The 19,696-nt window shown below is 38.5% G+C and overlaps 1 protein-coding gene across 4 annotated transcripts in view; it reads right to left on the bottom strand.

The window, feature by feature from the left end:
• LOC150087647 (rab GTPase-activating protein 1-like) overlaps positions 1-19,696 on the bottom strand; it is a 298,662-nt gene that overhangs the window by 150,681 nt on the left and 128,285 nt on the right. For all 4 annotated transcript variants that reach the window (XR_016546720.1, XM_090369176.1, XM_090369174.1 and 1 more), the window contains exon 2: positions 405-601. Coding sequence is in view for 3 of the 4 variants with exons in the window: in XM_090369174.1 (XP_090225300.1) it covers positions 405-601 (197 nt within the window). In the remaining variant the exon portion in view is untranslated. The remainder of the gene's footprint in view (positions 1-404; positions 602-19,696) is intronic.

The following is a 19,696-nucleotide window of genomic DNA, read 5'->3' as shown; positions in this document are numbered from 1 at the left end:
CAATTTCCAAGTAAAATAAGATTTATGAATAACTGGGTGCCTGATCCATGATTGGTTAAGTATGTAAAAAACCATCAGTTGTATGCAGTTAAGGCAGTTTCCAACAATCCATAAAACAGGATCTCAGGAATTAAAGTAACAGAAACATCTACTGCAGTGTAACGTGCCCACAATAAAGTCAGAGAAAGTATGGTGATAGTATGGGCTACTTTTCGTAATCAGGACTACAAATAACCAAATCAATGAATGGCAAAGCCAGAAATTACAAAGTTCTCCTGTACTTCAACAATTTAACCATTGTTATATGGATTAAAGTAACAAAAACATAATAAAACACTACTAAAATTAAATTTTCATTAGTATACATTAATAAAATTTTTAATATAATTATATATGGTACATACTGAGCAAAGTTCTTTGGTAATCCTGAGATCTTCCATACTGTCTGCTCTTTCAGTATGTGGTATATGTTCTATGTCATCACAATCTACATTTGCATCTTCCTGTTCTGGTTCTCCATTGCTTACTATTTCATACTCATCACTAGTTGCTAGCGAATCTGAACTCTGGCCAACATCTTCAGCCATGATGACTAAACTCACTGAAATATTAAAAATATCTTATATAATACTTTTACAGCTTAAATTTCTCCTTAAGGAGAATACTAAGTTATTCTACTTACATTCCCTTACTAAAAGTATTTCTATACTCCTCCTAATTAGTGAATGGTGTGAATAAGATATATATGCAAAGGAATAAATTTAGAAAATAAATGCAAAAGCAGATATGTCACAAACAAACAGAATGAGTCATGACAAGGTACTTTATAAGTTTCAAAGAGGTTTAATTATCATAACAGCAATTTCTCATTGTCCACAACAGCCACATTGAACCTCACAAAGCCAAGTTATGCTCATGTACCAAAAAAAAAAAAAAAAAAAAAAATGTAGTATAAAGACAATAATGAGAGTAAACAATCAGGGAGGGATAAAAAAAAAACAATAAATAGTAATCACTAGTCCTTGAAATAGTGAAAGTGAACATGGACACAACCCTGGAAAACGTTATGTTGGAACAATAATTGTCCACATAAATGCTGCATAAGTGCAACCATAATCTGTAGAAAGCTGCACAGTATAGGATGGATTTTCATGGCAGAGCTGTTGTTCACAAATGAAACATCATACCAAAACTTGCCAGATGTCATCTGAAGTGGTACCTACCCCATTATTCTTGGACCATGGAACAGAGGAAACAGGCTATGGAACAACAAATTGCATATCACAGTTCATTATTATTATTGCTCATATTATTTCTCCATGATTATCAATATCAATTATCATAACAGCACTGCAATAATTAAAGACAAACACCAGCCAAGGAATTAAAAATTTTTACTATAAAAATAATAAAATAATGTGATACACTATCAGAAGACTAAAATATTACAATAAATTACGATAAAATAAACTGCGATAAAACGTTAAAAATATACCGAAGCAATAAAATTATCTAAAATAAACTGGATTAAAAGTGATAAAACCTGAAGCTTTCGGAGCCTGCTGTCTCCTTCTTCAACAGTATACTATTACTGCAATGACATCCTTAAGTAGCAGACCCATGGCACTCATGTACGTGGCCCATCAGACACATGGTCGGCATTCCCCACGAGCGCATTGGAAACGGAAGTGGCTCGGGAGCATGTCAAACAGAACCGGTCATCCCGTCTGAGGACAACCGCCTCAAACAGGGGGTGTAAATGTGTCCCCTTGTCCCTGTTAATAGTATTACTACTAGATGAACCGATTCGCAAGCTCTCGAGCCACTTGCGTTCCCAAAATCCATGGGCACGGTCCGTAATGATCGCGTCTTCAGGGGAGATCCGATGCTGCTTCTCCCAGAAATGCTCTGCCACAGCAGACCTTGCATAATTAGCAGTCTTAATAGCGGTCATGTGCTCCCCCATATCTAGATCCTGTGTGCTACTGCAACAGGATCTAGATAATTTGGGCAGATGGGCTAAGAAGTGGCAACTGAAGTTTAACCTTGACAAATGCAAAGTACTGCATATGGGTAGAAGTAACCCCAGAGAAACGTACCAACTGTGTGGTACTACACTTAAGGTGGTAGAAAATGAAAAAGACCTGTGAGTAATTGTGCAGTCAGATATGAAGTTTTCTGAGCAATGCAGACAGGCTGCCAGGGCAGGTCATGGGGTTTTGTCAATGATATATAGGAATTGTGCTAGCAGGGAAAAGGAGGTGATTGTCCTGCTGTATAAGGCAATGGTCAGGTCATGCCTTGAGTACTGCGTACAGGTCTGGAGGCCTCATTTTAGGAAGGATGTAGATTTACTTGAGCGTGTACAGAGAAGGGCAACAAGATTGGCGAGGGGAATGAAGGGATCCTCTTACCAAGAGAGGCTTAAGTTCTGCAAATTGCAGTGGCTGGAGACTAGGCACCTGTGCGGTGATCTGATTGAGGTGTATAAGGCCTTGAATGGGTTGAGCACGCTGAATTCTGATGGGATCCTTCCACTTGTTCAGATTATGAACCTAAGGGGGCATAAATTCAAATTAAGAAAAGACAGATGTAGAATAGATGTGCAGAAATTTGCCTTTAGCCAGCGGGTGGTTAATTGCTGGAACAAACTTCCATCTGTCATTGTGGAAGTTGATAGGTTGAATAAATTTAAGGAGGAACTGGACAGGCATTTGGAGGGAATGGTGTGATTTTTTTTTTTTTTTTTTTTGGCTGATGCTGCATAAGCTCATACACTTGCTTTCTTGCATCACATGCCACTACTACTACTACTACTACATAACACTCCTCACAATCCGGGCACTTAATCTCATAGATCACACTACTAGTATAGTCCTGGGCTACGGGATCTTTAACATGAGACACCACTTTGTGCAACCTCCATCCCAGAAGTTGCACACAGCAGGTCTGACACTCCTGCAGTGCCCGTACAATGCGTTCTGAAAGGCCCGGATAGTAAGGAATGTATGCGGTAGCCACAGGGGCAGGCGACTCCCTACGATTGGACTCTACTCTATAAATATATTTGTCCAAGACCCTCTGGGGGTACCCACACTTCCCAGTCCCATAGGCCTGTTTGAAGATATATCATATCAGCAATTCAGGACGGGCATTGCTACCAAGTGCACAGGGTGGTTGTTTTTATGTCTGGTGTTACTGTTGGCCGAGGAACTCTGACTATCCTACAAGTGAGGATTGAGACTTTCTGGAGTTCCTTGTAGGTGTTCACAGGAAGACCTATTGCTGCTAGGCTGTTATGTAGGTTCTTTGGCACCATACCTGTGGTTGACATGATGATCGGGATGGTTATTACTAGTTGCATATGCCACATCTCTTTGATCTCCTGTCTTAGGTTCATGTACTTTCTGATTTTTTTCCCCATGGGTTTTCTGCAGGTTGCCAGTGTTGGGTACCGCTATATCAATCAGATAGGTAACTTTTTCCTTCTTGTCCAGAACCGGCATGTCCAGTCTGATGTGCGGGATTGTCCTATCTGTTATTATGGCACAGCCCCAGTACAGCTTGTGGGTTGGGTTCTCTAGTACTGCCTGGGGTTCATAGTTGTAGTATGGTACACTTTCTTCGATCAACTGGTATTTCCTTGCTAGCTGCTGATGTATTATCCTGACTACCTGGTCGTGTCTATGAGTGTACTCAGTCTAGGTGATCACCTTGCACCCCACCCCGCGATGATGTGTTGGATCATTTCTGAGGCCGGGTGGCATCATCGGACACTCCAGGCTCCTTGGCGATGTATTTTCTATAGTTTATGGTGTTGATTACCTGGTCTTGGTTGGCAAACATGAATCCTTCAGTCTCGGGGAAGAGCATCCTGCTCATGAGCCATGCATTGCAAGCAATTTTATCTATGTGATTCTGATGGAGATCATTATAGTGTCTGACATGGAGCCTTCTCTGTCCATCTTTCTAGCTTCATTTGTGCCTCCTGGTTTGGGAGGGGGACTCCTAGCTTAGGTTGAGTAGGGTATACCGCTTGTATATCTTCCTTATGACATGCTGGAGTGCTGCTGTGTGTTTCTGAAAGTAATCCTTCAGGTTAACTATTGCTGTCTTCTGCTGCTCAATGAGGTCTATCAGGCCCCTTCTTCCTCCTTTCCGGCAATTGTCAGTCTCTCCACAGCAGATTTCGAGTGGTGTTGGTGGCTCTTGGTCATAATTGTCCTTGTCCTTGTCTTTCTCATGATGTCCTCCAGCTCGGTGTTAGTCCAATCCATGACCCAAAAGGAGCATGTTAGCACTGGGACTGCATAGATGTTTATGGCTTTAACTGTGTTCCATCCATTCAGCTTTGCTTTCAGCAGGCTTCTGTCTCTGATGTTATTTTTCGGTCAGGGACGCCTTAATTTCTTCATGCTGTAACTGCTGAGCCTGCATCGTCTTCAAGTATCTGTAGGCCTCTCCCTCTGCCATGGCTTTGATCTCTTTACCAGTCTGCAGCTGGTAGTTTCAGTTGATTAATTTTCCCTGCAATCCGTGGTCTTGCATTTGTCTAGACCAAATTTGATCCTAATATCATTGCTGAATCCTTCGGTGATCTGGAGTAGTTGCTGGAAGTGCTTCTCGGTTACCACATAGAGCTTGATGTCATCCATGTACATCAGGTGGGTGAGAATGTACAGATTCTTCTTTCCTTCTTTGAGGTTATATCTGTACTTGCTACTATTGAGCATGGTGGATAGCAGGTTAAGTGCTAGACAGAACCACAATGGGCTCAGGGCATCTCCCTGAAAGATACTTCTCCTGATGGGGATTGGTCTGGTTGTGATGTTTTCGACCTTAATGGTGGTACTCCATTTCGCCATAGTTTCTCCTAGGAAGTTTGTCACTATCGGATTGACTTTGTAGATGTTCAGCACCTCTATCAGCCAGCTATCAGGCACGGAGTCGAAGGCCTTGCGGTAATCAACGTAGGCTGTGTACATGTTGCGGTACTTCTTGTAGGCTTGCTCCATAACCGCAGCATCTATGGTTAATTGCACCTTGCATCCTTTCTGCTATTCGGCAGAATGTTCTGCTCTCCAAGTGGTCTAATATCTTCCTGGTTATGCAGCTGGTCAGGATCTTGTACATTGTTGGGAGCCAGGTGATTTTTGGCCTATATTTTGCTGGGTTTCTTGTATCTTCGTCTTTAAGCTTCAGATACACGATTACTTGAGTGAGAAACTTCGGGATAGTCTCTGGGTCATTGTACCTGGCAAAAAATCAGAGAAGCTGGCAGTTCCTTCTGTTTTCGGTTCTTCTGCTGCTGGTCTCTCGTTTCTCTTCCATTAATCCTCGTGGCTGCTACCACAGCACAATACATGGCTGTGTGGATGGCCTTCAGTGTTGCACCATTGCTGTCGAGGTAATGCAGTATTATGTGGCGATTGAGGTGGTCTGTGACTCTCCACAAGGTTCTATTCGGCCTCTGCTTTGGTATCACGAGTCTTTGTGGGGGTCCATTCCTTCAAATTCTGTTAGGGCATTCTTCCACTCGTCCTCTATTCTGGATATCATGACCTCATCTCTTTCCACTTCAGCTGCTGTGGGTTGTATTTCTTCTTGCTCTTCCTCTTCTGGTTTCGTATTCTTTATCCTTTATCGTTAATTGCTCACGTCCTGCTTGATTTTTTCCAAAATTGCAGGAACTATCAGGTTCTTCGTGATGATGGTCCTTCTCTGGTCCGCTGTTCAGTGACCTGAATATCCAGGAATCGTTCCAACCACTTGGTTTGTACTCTCACCCTGTAAGTTGTCATATTGGTCTCCAGCTTCGTTATTTCGTAGTATGCTTGCATGATGTATGTATTCATTTTGATGCTCCACTTCATGCGTTGCCGTTTTCTCCCTTCCTGGTTGGTCACTAGCACAGTTAGCACTTCCAGTTGGTGGGGGGGGGTCGATGGTCTTGCCCTTCTCTTGTGGTAGCCATACGGGGGAACAACACCACTTGCTCCACTGTCTTCCTCGGGAGACTGTCTATGATTTTTCGAACTGAAATCATACTGCATCGAGTGTGGCGCAGGTAAAGTCACTCACGTTCAGTCCTTAGGCAGAGGGGTCAGTTCGCAAAATCATAAGACAGTTTCCCGAGGAAGACAGTGGAGCAAGTGCTCTATGACATAATCCATCTATGGAAGTGGACCTGTTTAGCTTTGGCATATGTCCAGTGGTAGTTCTCAGGAGTGATGCCAGATGAGGCCACAATCTGCCTTAGCTGCCACTTCGACCTTGGGGTAAGTAGTTCAATTGGAGCAACTTTCACAATGTTTATTTATTTATTAATTTTTATTACTATTAATTTATTTATTATTATTATTCTAATTTTATTACTATTATTATACCGGTCTCCCAGCTTGATGGAGCTGCGTTCGCTTCTGCAAAGGTGGTACTCGAACCAGGGTCCATCAGGCTGGTAGTCCAGTGTCATAACCACTGGGCCATCGCGCCCCTTTTATTATTATTATTATTAATAGATGGTGCAAGGAAGCCTGAGGCTTATTCTGAACCAGCCAAAAAAAAAAAATTCTGAATTAACCTGAGTTATTGTTGTTGTTATTTGGTTTTTAGGAGCATTATCAACTAAGGCCATATTGCTCCGGGGATATGCGGTGGTCATTCGCTGACCTTTCCACATCTTCCATATTTGGTCGTCACGGGCTCAAACCCTGGTCTAATCAAGAAGCGTGTGGTACGCACTGCTGCTCCTGCCTACCTGGCTACAGAGGTGCCATTACCCTGAGAGAGAAAGAGAGAGAGAGAGAACAAGAGTCATATGTAGAAGGGAATCACCAACAAGAAAGAGAAGAATGATGATATCCAGCTCAGGATCCTGGGTGCGTGCCAAGCCCATACTCATCAGATGTGAGCCCCTGGATAGTCAAGCATGGAGAATGCCTAGGAACATCTGCTGTAGTGCAACGTACCCACAGCGAAGTTAGAGGAAGTATGGTAATAGTGTGGGCTACTTTTCGTAATCAGGATTTGAACCATTAGTTGCAGTGCCAAACACCATTATGCTAAGTTGTACACTGTCATCGTACACAATTCTGTGGTACCCAAATCTGGACCTTCTATTATTCCACCATGATAATGCTCTATCCTAGTGGTGTCCAATCTATGGCCCATGAATTATTTTTATACGGCCATCCTGGAAAATGACCTAAAACAGCATTTTAAATAAAAATTTTTGCATTAAATGTTTTGCCCAGTAAATGTAATTGTGTATCGTACTTAAAATATTCAAATATTTTCAATTTTAGGTGTATCATTATATTTATTTATTCATCTTAATATTGAAAAGCAGTGATCCTTTTCATGTTGTAAATTTTTTAGTGAGCATTTAAAAGCAAAAGTAGGGAATTTTTTTAAAAAACAAAAGTAAATCATATTTTTATAATTTTAATAAAATCAAAAAAAATAAATCACTAACATGGATTTGTTGTGCATAAAAGTGTTGGGAATTTATTTTTTATATATACAGTATTTCATTTTTTATAGCCTGATAATAAAAAATGGTAACATGAAAAAAGAAAGTTCCTTTTACATGCAACAAGATATGATGGAAAATGTAACACACTAATTTTCTCAAATCACTCAATGAGGCCCGCAAAACAAATCTAACTTTGAACATGGCTCCTGTACAGGAAAAGGTTGGATACCACTATGCTATCCAATAGCAAGTTGTTTAAAACCTTGATTTGACAAAAATGAAGTCCACTTGGTTGCGCCCAGAGTTCAGAACACTTTGAATGCAAACATAACACATGTCCATTGTCCATCTTCTACAGCTATAGTGGCAACTGTACTGAAGGAGAAATGGACAAAAATTCCTGCTATCGGAACTGAGCAAAAGTGTTCGAATGATGGACTGTTCAGTGTTGTTATTAGGGACAAAGGTGGGCTTAAAATTTATTAATTTTTTTATTAAAACTTTTTCACAAATATCTGAATCCTTGTGGTATATATTTATATTTCATGTATATTATATGAATATATACAGTGAAAGGACAGAATTCATGGGATACCTGGTTCCTGGGCAACGTGATGCTGTCACCTCTCTCACCGGACAAACCCACCGAGTGGCAGGTATATAAGTACACTGCATCACTCCATTCACATAGACTGTAATTCAATATCAGTATGAATAAATGTTGTGAATTAACCAACTTTAAAAGAGGGATGTAGTAGGTGCCCAATGCATGAGTCACTCTATCGCGGGGGTGGTGGTACAGAAATTGCACTATCCCGATTCTACAGTATCAAGAGTGTACCAGTAATATGCCATTTCCAAAATAACATCTCATCGTGGACAGTGCAATGGGCAGAGAAAGGTGGCGGATGAACGTGGCCGCCGACTACTGTCTTGCATTGTTCCAGCCAACTGGAGAGCGACAATAGCATAAATCATTGCCATTGTTGCTCTCCTTGGATGATTGGAGGCAGGTCTCCTAGTCAGCTGAGTCCCGTTTCCAGTTTTTTCGAGCAGATGGGAGAGTGCATATCTGGTGGAAACCAGATGAAGCTATGCACCCATCATGTCAACGAGGAACTGTTCAAGCAGGTGAATGGTCGGTAATGGTCTGGGGTGTGTTCAACTGGCACACATGACCTCTGGTACATCTAGATGCATCTCTGAACGCATCCCTGTCAGGCAATCAACCACCCTTTGCAACTTAATAGTTTGAAACTTAGTGGAGGGTAACCTGACAGGTGACCCTCCACTAAGTTTCAAATTACATGTTTGTTTACAGTTTCAAGTTAATTGTTTTACTCGTCCACTAATTCAACATACAGTAAAAATAAATCTTCATTTGTCCTACCAAATATAAATACAGGATTACACTGGTGAGGAACAAATTCCCTTACGACAGAAAATTCAAGGGGATTGACATAAAATGAAATACAAAAGAATAGCTAAAATATACAATGAATAGCTTAGCACTACATTTTTGTCTAGAGTCCTGTCAGTGGTAGTACAAAATGTTCAACCTAATAACACATCCAATGAAACAACCTATGCAAGACATATACTTGTTCAAATAAACATGCACTATTGTGTACACACAGCTACTAAGCTTGTTTGTTTGAGGATTTTTTTGGCACATGGGCATCTAGGGCCATATGGGCATCTAGGGCCATAGAAATAGCATAAATACTAACATACATATGTTAGTATTTATGCTATTTCTGCTGCTAAGCAACAATAGCCTGGGTAAACCACATCCCAATTTGTTCCTACAGTACAGCTCTGGCTGGTATAAACCTGTCGGCCATCTTCAATCTGTTGGCTTTTATCCTCAGGGATTTCATGCCTCTTAAGCCAGATGGCAGGATATAACACTCACATAGCTGCCAGAAGCAAAGTGATAAGATCATACCAGTCATCATCTTTATTGTAGTTATCAATCATTTCCAGGTAATGATATCCGGAATATTCTGTACATTACGCTGCATGGCCCTTAATTGATGGTGGAGATGGTATTTATTGTTTGCCGACTTCAGAAGCCAGAATTAAATAGCATATATTCTCCTAATGTGGGTATTTAATTTTAACATCTAATTTTATCTTTTCACATGGTAAAAACAAGAAATGAAATGTGATATTCTCCAAATATGACTGCTCCTTGGTGCAATGCAATGAGGAGCAGTCATATTGGGAGAATACGTTAATACAGTCATACATAATTTTAAATTTTGAAAGCAATTTGAAAACAAAAGCAAATAATAGTATCTAATATATATAGACTCTTGATTTTCCAGGATATATGGTAAAAAATATTCCCGGATAATCGGTTTACCGGTTAATCCAAAAATACAGTAAGTCCTTGACATATGTAAGAGATACGTTCCAGGATTTCTTACGTAAGTAGAGTTTTACGTAACTCAGGAATGACTAATAAAATATTGCTGCTATATCCTCAGAAGAATGAAGAAAAATAGTTATATATTTTTAATTAGTTCAATTAAAAACTTTATCTGAGGACAGTGGTGAAGTAGCCCAAGTGGCACATAAGAAAAGAAAACATAAAAGGAAGAAAAAACGCATGTTATTGTACTGTAAAAACTGGTATGTATTTCGTAGCCTTATTATAGTTGACCTTAATTGGTGCTGACCGCTTCTCGTATTCTGTCTTTCTCCTTTATGATTGTGTTCACTGTTACCACTGACAAATCTGAATTCTGCACGATACTTGTTAATGTTTGGCCATTTTCATACATCCTTATTATTTTAATTTTCTGATAAAACTTGATCGCTTTCCTTTTCTTGGTAGATTTACTAGTAGCGCTGTCATTTATTCTCTTAGTCAGCACCATGATAACGGTCAAAATGAAATTTTCTGAAAAGAACTTCGCAGGGTTAGGGGCTATTATCATTCCACCCTAGCTCAAATTTTACTAAAGCACATTTCTGGAGGTCACTTCCATAAAACAATAAAAACAATTTGCACTTTCCGGGTTATTGGGCTTTTCTGTTAGTGCAATTCATTATAAATGGGTAGTAAACTCGATCTTGTTGCATTTGTGATAATACAGATAGCTGGAATTCTGTGAGTTTCTACATTATGGTGAAACATGTATCCCCTTCACTTGAAATCTTCAGTCATAAAAAAAATACAAATAACGTATTGCAAGTCGGGGACTTAGGCCACCGTAGCCGAGTGGTCTGCACGCAGGTGCATAAGTACACGTGCCTTGAGTGACTGGGGTTCAAGCCCAGTGACTACTAAATACGGTGCTGTTTCTTGTATTCTGTCTATCTTGTGAACTCCTCTGACCATTTGGTCGTCCCGGAGTATAAACAGAAAATTTATTTTGTTTATTTACTATATCGAAAAATGTTCAGCAACTGGCGATAGATAAAAAACGAAAAAAAAACTTACCACGCCCTACTCGTGTGTCCAATAACGATGCATCCGTTTATTTTTTATGATGTCAATTTTAAATCTAATAGTTTCCCTTTATTTTTTACAATGTTGCGCATGGTTTGGTCACCAACATTATAATGGTTCATTAGAGATTTAATGGATGCATCGTTTTCAAACTTTTGAATAATTTCAAGTTTTTGTTTAATTGAAAGCACAACTCTTGTGTTTGCCCATCATTTTCGCTATTTCTAAACAAACAAAAAAAAGTTACTATAAAAAAAATTCCGACATCACTGACATGCATAACAAAACAAAATTTGTCATTTTGCGGTGTGATGGAACACAACAATCGACACAACGCACTAAAACAAACTAAACATTTGGTTTTTTTTTTTTTTTTTTTTGACTGCACACCGCTTATTTACAACTTGCAAAACATCTGTTTATACCTATTCTATTTATTACTTGAATTTTATGATTGCTGTTAAATTTTTTTTTTTAATTTGGAATCTTGAAGTGTCTTGGTAAATCGAGAGTCTGCTGTACACACACAAAATATATATAAAATTATATATTTTTTGAAATTTAAAAATGGAAGTGATTAATAGATTCTCATTTTATGTCTAAATTGTTTTTTTTTTTTTAAATTTTCGTCAGAATTAATTTTAAAAAATAATAAAAGGCATAAAAACACAGCATTTTTTAAATAGTGAATTCTTCATTAAAAAATAAAATATTATATTGTGACACATTAAAGAAAGAATGAAATATCAATATTGTCAATGAAGAATTCACACAAATCCAAAACTTTTTCAAAAAATTTAAAAGAATGTTGGTAAACTATCAGGTGACCTGCCACTGTGTTTGTTACAACTGGGAGGTGCTATTATCACCAGGTTAACTTGCACAAATTATTACTCAGTAAGTTGAAACATGGCCTACTCAGTATATATAACAATTTTTGCATGCCATGAGAAAAAATTTCACTACAAGTAAAAAACAGTCTTTATTGATAATACATAAAGGTGACAAATATTTAAGTTTCTAAATGAGAACTCCATTGTTGAATAAATTAGCATTCCACTATGTATAAGGCAATTCTAAGACTGCATTTATAATACTGTGTCTGAGTATGGAGACTGCACCTAAAAAAAAAGGCATAAAGCTTCTTGGTGAGACCTTCCTTCAAAGGGCACCTTATGAAGGAAGACTTCAAATATCAGGCACCTCTAACCTGATTGAGACCTACAGGAAGGTGAAATTTTCACTGTTATAAATGATTGCAGAAATGGGTGGCCATACATTTAAAAACTATGGGGAAAATGGATTTAGACTGGATTGAAGAGTTTTCTTTTACATAAGTAACTGGATTCCAGAAAGTTTTATTTTAGCCAGCAAGTTATAAATTACTGGAATAAGTTACCTACATGGGTGGTAGAGGCTGACAGTTTGGAGAAATTCAAAGGTCAGCTGGATGGTTACCCACGGAAGGAGGGAAATGCATAGGTTATCTATTTCCTTTTCTTTTATTAATTATTATTTTTAAAATTTTCTTCTTATTATTATTTTCTTATTCTTTTTTTTTGGCTGGTGCAGCATAAGCCATAGGTTTCCTTGCACCATGTGGCCATTGCTAATACTAATATTGTTTAATTATTGGAATAAGTTACTTCTGTGTGTAGTTGAAGCTGACAGCTTGGGGGAAATACAAAGGTCAGCTTTCCTACATGAGAAGGGAAATACACAGTTTATTTGCTTTTTTATATTTATTTTTGTTATTAATTTTACATATTTGTCATTAGTATTATATTGAATCAGTGTGAACATAGACACTGGGATAACAAAAATAAGATCAGGAATGTGTTATAGGCTTAATGACTGTGATAACAAACTACCATACAGAGAGAAAGGGTGGGCCAGGAAATCTATGTCTTAAAATGAGGGATTTTAGCATTCCAGATATTAAGTGGCAAGATTTTTATGAATTTTTTTGGATGACTATTTTCTATGGCAGCATGTTACAGGGGCAACAAGAGGAAGCAATACTCTTGATCTAGCTATTAGCAGCAATTCTTTATGCATTAAGAATTTGCTGGTAAAAAGAACCACAGGGTGGCAGTGACCAGTGTACCAATGTAGAATTTACTTAAGGACATTACTGTCAAGGATAAAGGGAAGGGCTTTTGCTATTGCAAGGGTGACTACAGTGTTATCAGATACTTTTTAAATTCTGTGCAGTGTGATGAACTGATGAAATCAGAGAATTCATCATAGAAGCTACTAGGCTCTTCAAACCAACTAAAAAATACTGTTCAAAACACTTAGACCTCAATTGATGTCAGATAAACCAATGAGACTTGTGACAGAGAAGAATAATGGATGAGATGCACACAAATGATCAGGTGAAACAGAAGCCTATGGTAGATGTAAACTACTCTGTAATCAAGTCACAAACAAGGTTAGGGAAGCTAAGTGAGATTATGAGTAGTCTCTGCAAAGAAGGCAAAGGAAAGCAGCAAAGACTTCTGTACTTCTATTAACAGTTTCTACTGTTAATAGAAGTACAGAACCAGTTCAATCACATTGGTCTACTGATATTGATGGTTTAACTGCTGATAATCCCGGTCCAATTGCTGACAAAGTGAATATACCTGAATAGGTATTTGGTATCTACATCCACACATAAGGAATTCTTTAGGGAAGGGAATGCCAGAGTTAGCTCTGTGTTACAGTTTGGTAAACTCTAACAGGGAGAAAAATGATTTTGTGATAAGTGAAAGGAAAGTGGATGAAGAATTATTGAAGCTAAACATAGAAAAAGGTGCCTGGGGTGAATGGGTTCTATTCCATTACATTAAAGGATGAAGCAAAGGAGGTAAGCAAACCCTTTGCCATAATTATGAGAGCATCTTTGAATTCAGGCGAGGTTTCTATGCACTAGAGATGTGTGAATTCCAATTCATAAAGGGTGATGTTTTGTTTGTGATGTTCACAAACAAAACCACCTTTTTAAGCCATTAAAAGATGACAGCTGCTCTACAATGTCATAAACTTTGGCCAATGGCAAACATATCCTGCTCTTATTCCATCTGTCCTTTTTTGCACGTGTCAAATACTGGCTGACTTAAGATGACTCATTATGAGAGCCTGGTTACCACATCTTACCAACAGATCCTAGAGAATCTTAGCCTGGAGGGGTGAGTAGCCACAGGCAAACTAGAAAAAAGTTTGCCTGTTTCCATGATACAGAGAGCTGCATGTCATGAATTTTTTGGGAAGTGCTGCTTTCCATAACAAAAATATATGCACATCAGATATGGTGCAAGGCACACCAAAATTGGATTAGGAGGTCAATGGATATCAGTCCTATGAAGTAAAAAGTCAAACTACATGCTCTTCCAATCTGATGGACAAACTCAGTTATCGAAGATGCCTAGTAAATGCTTAGTACACAAGTGTGCTTTCTCAGCTGCAAAGTTTGGAAGAAGAGATGTCATGGTCTGGGAGTGTTTCATGTGATATGGACTAGATCCACTGGTGAAGTTTGTAGACCCTGTATTCTATAGTGATTTTAGACAATTCTTCATGCCTTTACTTTGTGGCAACTTTATGAAAGTGTTTTTTCATAAAGGAGGCCCTTTTTTTTTTTTTTTTTCAAACTTCGAACATAATGCTCGTTGGCACAAAACAAAGGCTGAGAATGAACAGTTTCAAAATATAGCCTTGGAACATTGTCATTGAAATGTTCCAACCTCTGAATCTTTAGAACAAACTGGAACATAGAATTAGGCCACAGCCAAGATGGGGGCCCTCTTCCTAAGTGCAACTCGATAATGTTTAAATTGAAATGTAGAACACAACATCACTAGCATTCAACCAGAAATTAGCAGAAAATCTTCCTAAGTGCACTTAACTAGTCATTATGCTATTAATTTCCTTGGATAAATACTTGTTTTCATAATTACAAGTGTCTTGTGGCTTTTGCAGGATAGCATTGCATCATCAGTAATACACTTTTTCAGTTCTGTAGACAAGATATAATGGGTCATCTCAAAAACATAATCCAATGTTCTCTTCCTGATTACACCATGCAATTTGTAGTGTTTTGTGTTTACAATTTATATATAGTTATTTGCACATGTTGTCTGCACAACTTTGTATGTCTAAGTAAGCCTATAACTGCGTATTGGTCACTACTGCATCTCAATCTACCACCAATCATGTAATGTATCCTAACAAATGTGTATATCCTGCCATATCTGTTCTGGCATGTCAGTTATTACATCATCTGTAGGAACTCTGATTTGATTTTCAATTTGTGTAAAGTTGCTGATTAATAGCAGCTGATAAACCTGATCCTCGGTAAAGTTATAGAGGGAAAAAAAAAAAAAAATCTAAGAGTGAAGTCTGAGGACTCATCACACCTGAACCTATGCACTGCTCTGAAAAGTTCATAGGCAAAAATTCATGGGCAGGATGAACGAATGAGAAAAGTGTGTGTGTGTGTGTGTTACTTTACTAGTATGGGACTAATGACTTGGGTTGTTTCGAGTGATCTGCATTAAAAGAGAGTTAGTACTGATTGGCAAATAATGTAAGGAGGCAAGGCATCAGCTGGGGGGGTTGTCTTCCATCACCTGTTCATCCTCTATAATAATTGCCTAATTCTTCCTTAAATTTACTCAAACAACACACTTCCACAGCACCAGATGAAAGTTTGATCCAACAAGCAACCATGGCTAAAGGCAAGTTTCCACATATCTGTCCTGCAACATCCTTCCTTAATTTCATATGTGTTGTCTGAGATAAATAAGGACACCATAAACTTATTCAATCCGTTCAGAGCCTTACACACATTAATTAGACCTCCACGTAGATGCCTAGTTTCCAGATATTGTAATTTTCAAAAACCGAAGTCTTTCTTGGTAAGAGTACCTTTCTATTTCCCTCACTAATCTCATTGATTGCCTCTGCACCTGTTCCAACAGATCCACATCCGTTGGTATGCTGTTAAGTTTTCTGACAAATAACGAGTCAAAATGCACAACATCATCAATGATGCTTTTTCCACAAAGAAAAATGAACTATAAACTTCTGTGTTATTTACAGCACAAACCACTGTCATATTAAGAGCCCCACACAAAATCATATTGTTTCTCACATAACCAGATTCTAACATATTATACATTCAAAGGTCCAGTTAAGTGAAAAGTGCAATCAGCAATCATGCTGAGAATGAAAAGATTGTTGAAACCTTCTCATTGTCCATCTGCACCACAATACTACTGCTGCACAAACTATAATGTTTACTCTTATCATTTGTATGTCTTCATAATACTTGCAATTCATAGTTTGGGTACAATGATATTTTTCTTAAAATTCTCTGCACAAAAGGCTACGATACAGCAATTTTATGACTAATTTGCTATGTTGACTTTCTAGGAATTAGAACAAAAGTTACCTTTGCATTTTTCATAATTTTATCACTTAAACACAGCTGTCTAATTTATTTTGTAATGTAACAAAAAAACAAAACTGTGATAAGCTTTGTATCATTAACAATAACATTAATAAATATTAAAAATATTAAGAGTACTCCAAACACTTACCAATATGGGACCCCCACTCATCACATTAGCCCATTAAAATAACAATCATATATTAGGAACAGTATCAAAGGCTTTTGTGAAATATAAGTATATGGCATCAAAATTGTTCTTTGCATTTGCAGCTAATCAGATTGTTGAGGCATGATCTCCCTTTAATAATCCTTTGATGTTAGCATTAGTAGAGGCACATGTCTGCTTTGAATTTATTTATTTATTTTTTTTTATGAAAACCCCAAACACAAAAGGTATTAGAACCAATAGCACAATAGATTAGTGAATGGAACAAAGGGGTGCTCTTACGAAGAAAGGCTTAAGTTTTGCAAATTACAGTGTCTGGAGACTAGGCCAGCGAGGTGATCTGATAGAGGTGTATAAAGCCTTGAATGGTTTGAGCATGCTCAATGCTGATGGGATTCTTCCTCTCGCTCAGAATAATCACCTGAGAGGGCATAAATTCAAATTGAGGAAAGACAGATGTAGGATAGACGTGCGGAAATTTGCCTTTAGCCAGCGGGTGGTTGGTTGGTGGAACAGACTTCCATCCCTTGTCGTGGAAGTTGATAGCCTAAATAAGTTTAAGGCTCAGCTGGACAGGTATTTTGAATGAACAGAGGGGTGAAGTGGAAGTGGTTTTTTTTTTTTTTTTTTTTTTTTTTGGCTGATGCTGCATAAGCTTGCTTTCTTGCATCAAATGCCTCTACTAATGCTAATGTTAATGATAATACTTAGAACCGTGCTTGGGCTGGAGGTTGAGAAGACGAAAGAAGATATTTGTTGACATTAGACTTGAACTTCTGTAGACTGTAATTTTCAGGAAATTTGTTCCAGAAAACGTCAGTTGAATGAATAAATGAGGAAGATGAAAAGTTGGTTCTGTGAGTTTCAAGCTGGACAGTAAATGGATGTTGGCTGGTGATGGCACGTGTTCGAACAGTTTTGAAAGAGAGAGCGGGAATTATAGAAGCCAATTCAGAAGAACAGTGCCCATGGAAGTATCTGTAGAAAAGGCATGCAACAGAAACAGTATGTCTATGAGAAGCGAGTGGAGAGACTCTATTAAAGATAAGATATTAATTAACCTAACTGCCTTCTTCTGAATGGAATGCAGAAGCCTGAGAGAGGTTTTGGGGGCACCACCCCAGATGTGGGAACAATATTCCATGGCACGGCGGATTTGCGATTTATACAGAGTGAGCAGCTGTTTGGAAGAAAAGTAACGCCGAGAGCGAAAGAGAAAACCAAGTGTTTTAGATGGAGAGGAAGCAATATTTGTAATGTGCTTGGACCAAGAGAGATTAGAAGTCAGGGTAATCAGAAGGTAATTAGAAGGGTTGAAATCAACTAAGTTCTTTGCCCCACTGGAGAATTACCTTAAGATCGGTATTTAAGGAATTGGTAGCAGAATTTCGAGAAGTTGAAGCTGATTGAGCAGGGCAAGGTTTCTCAAAATGGAAAGTGGAATGCAATGTGCTATCATCGACAAAACTATGGATAGGATTTCCAGTCAATGGAAGAAGGTCATTAATATACAAAAGGAAAAGAGTAGGGTAAAGAACTGAACCTTGGGGGACACTGGCATTAGTGGAGAAGTTAGAAGACAGAGAGTCATCTACCATCACCCTCAGTGAGCAATCAGAGAGAAAACTGGATAACCAATTACTAAAAGCAGTTGGCAAACCATAAGATGGAAGCTTGTTTAGAAGACCTTTATGCCAAACACGATCAAAAGCCTTTTAGATGTCAAGAACAACTACTTGTGTTTCACCGAACCTTTCCATTGAATTAGTCCATAAATGGGTAACATAAGCCAGAATATCACCAGTGGATCGACACTGACAGAATCCATACTAGCGATCGTTGATCAGATGAAAGGTTTCTAGGTAGTTTAAGAGTTGGCAGTTAATTGATTTCTCCATTACTTTAGAAAGAGTAGAAGTAATTGCAATGGGACGATAATTGGATGGGAGGGATTTGTCACCCTTTTTAGGAACTGGCTGGATATGAGCAAATTTCCAAGCAGAAGGAAAAACACCTTTGGAATAAGAAAGTGAAAAAAGGCGGCAAAGAACAGGAGTAAGTTCATGAGCACAGGTTTTGAGAACAAGTTGAGAAATACCATCAGGACCTGGAGCTTTCTTAGCATCAAGATTCATCAAAATCCTTCTGATATCCTATTGACGGAAGACCACAGGAGGCATTGAATGGAGCGTGTTGGGAATGGTGGCAGGTGTTTTACCAAGATCATTAATACATGAGCTGGATGAAAAATGGGATGCTAGCAGGTCAGCTTTATCCTTGGCTGAAATGACGGCAGAACCATCTGGTTTGGACAGAGGTGGGAGCAGAGATGGGCAAAAGTTGTGGCCAATAGCTTTGGCAAGAGACCAGAATGCTCGGCTACCATTAGGGCAAGAAGCAAGTTTTCTACTCTTAGCCTGTTCAAACTCTAGTTTGGACTGATTAATAACTGCTTTACTATTGTTGCGAGCTTTGGTGTAGGCAGAAAATGAAACTGAAGAATTAGAAACAAGTCAATTACGATATGCAACATTCTTCTATTGAACAGCTTTAGCACATTTATTGGTAAAACAAGGTTTAGATAAAGGACGAGATTTTAAAGTGGAGTGTCGGATAAAGGATTCCATTCCTGCAAGAATAATTTCACTGACACAATCTGAGCAAACGTTGACAACAGAAGTTTTGAAACAGTAATCAGACCAAGGAAACGAAGAAAAGAAGTCTCGCAGGTCATTCCATTTTGCATTCTTGTAATGCCTAACAACACAAGGTTGGGAATAGCCATGAGATAAAGGTTCCATTGGAGAAGAGACAATCACCAAGTTGTGATCTGAAGTGCCTAAAGGACCACTCACTTCGACCGTGTACTTAGAAGGGCTGTTTGTGGGAAAAAGATCAAGCGTATTGGCTGTATGATTAGGATTGTCCGGTATTCTTGTAGTTAAATGAACAATCTGTGCTAGGTCATTAGTAATTGCAAAAGCCTTAGCATCTCGACCTGCTGGGTCGGTGTGACTAGAAAACGGAAGCCAGCTGGAGTTGTGAACATTAAAATAACCAAGGAAAATTACCTCACTGTTAGGAAAGTTGGACTGGAGAAAGTCAAGTTGCAAAGAGAGGAAGTCAAAAAGGGCTCCAAGTGATTAGTGGAGTTGGGAG

Source organism: Mastigoproctus giganteus, chromosome 3 (assembly GCF_048544385.1).
Source record: "Mastigoproctus giganteus isolate SK-2022 chromosome 3, ASM4854438v1, whole genome shotgun sequence".
In the NCBI taxonomy this organism is placed as follows: domain Eukaryota; kingdom Metazoa; phylum Arthropoda; class Arachnida; order Uropygi; family Thelyphonidae; genus Mastigoproctus; species Mastigoproctus giganteus.
The sequence above is the reverse complement of the archived record's forward strand: the minus strand, read 5'-3'. Positions and strand labels throughout refer to the sequence as shown.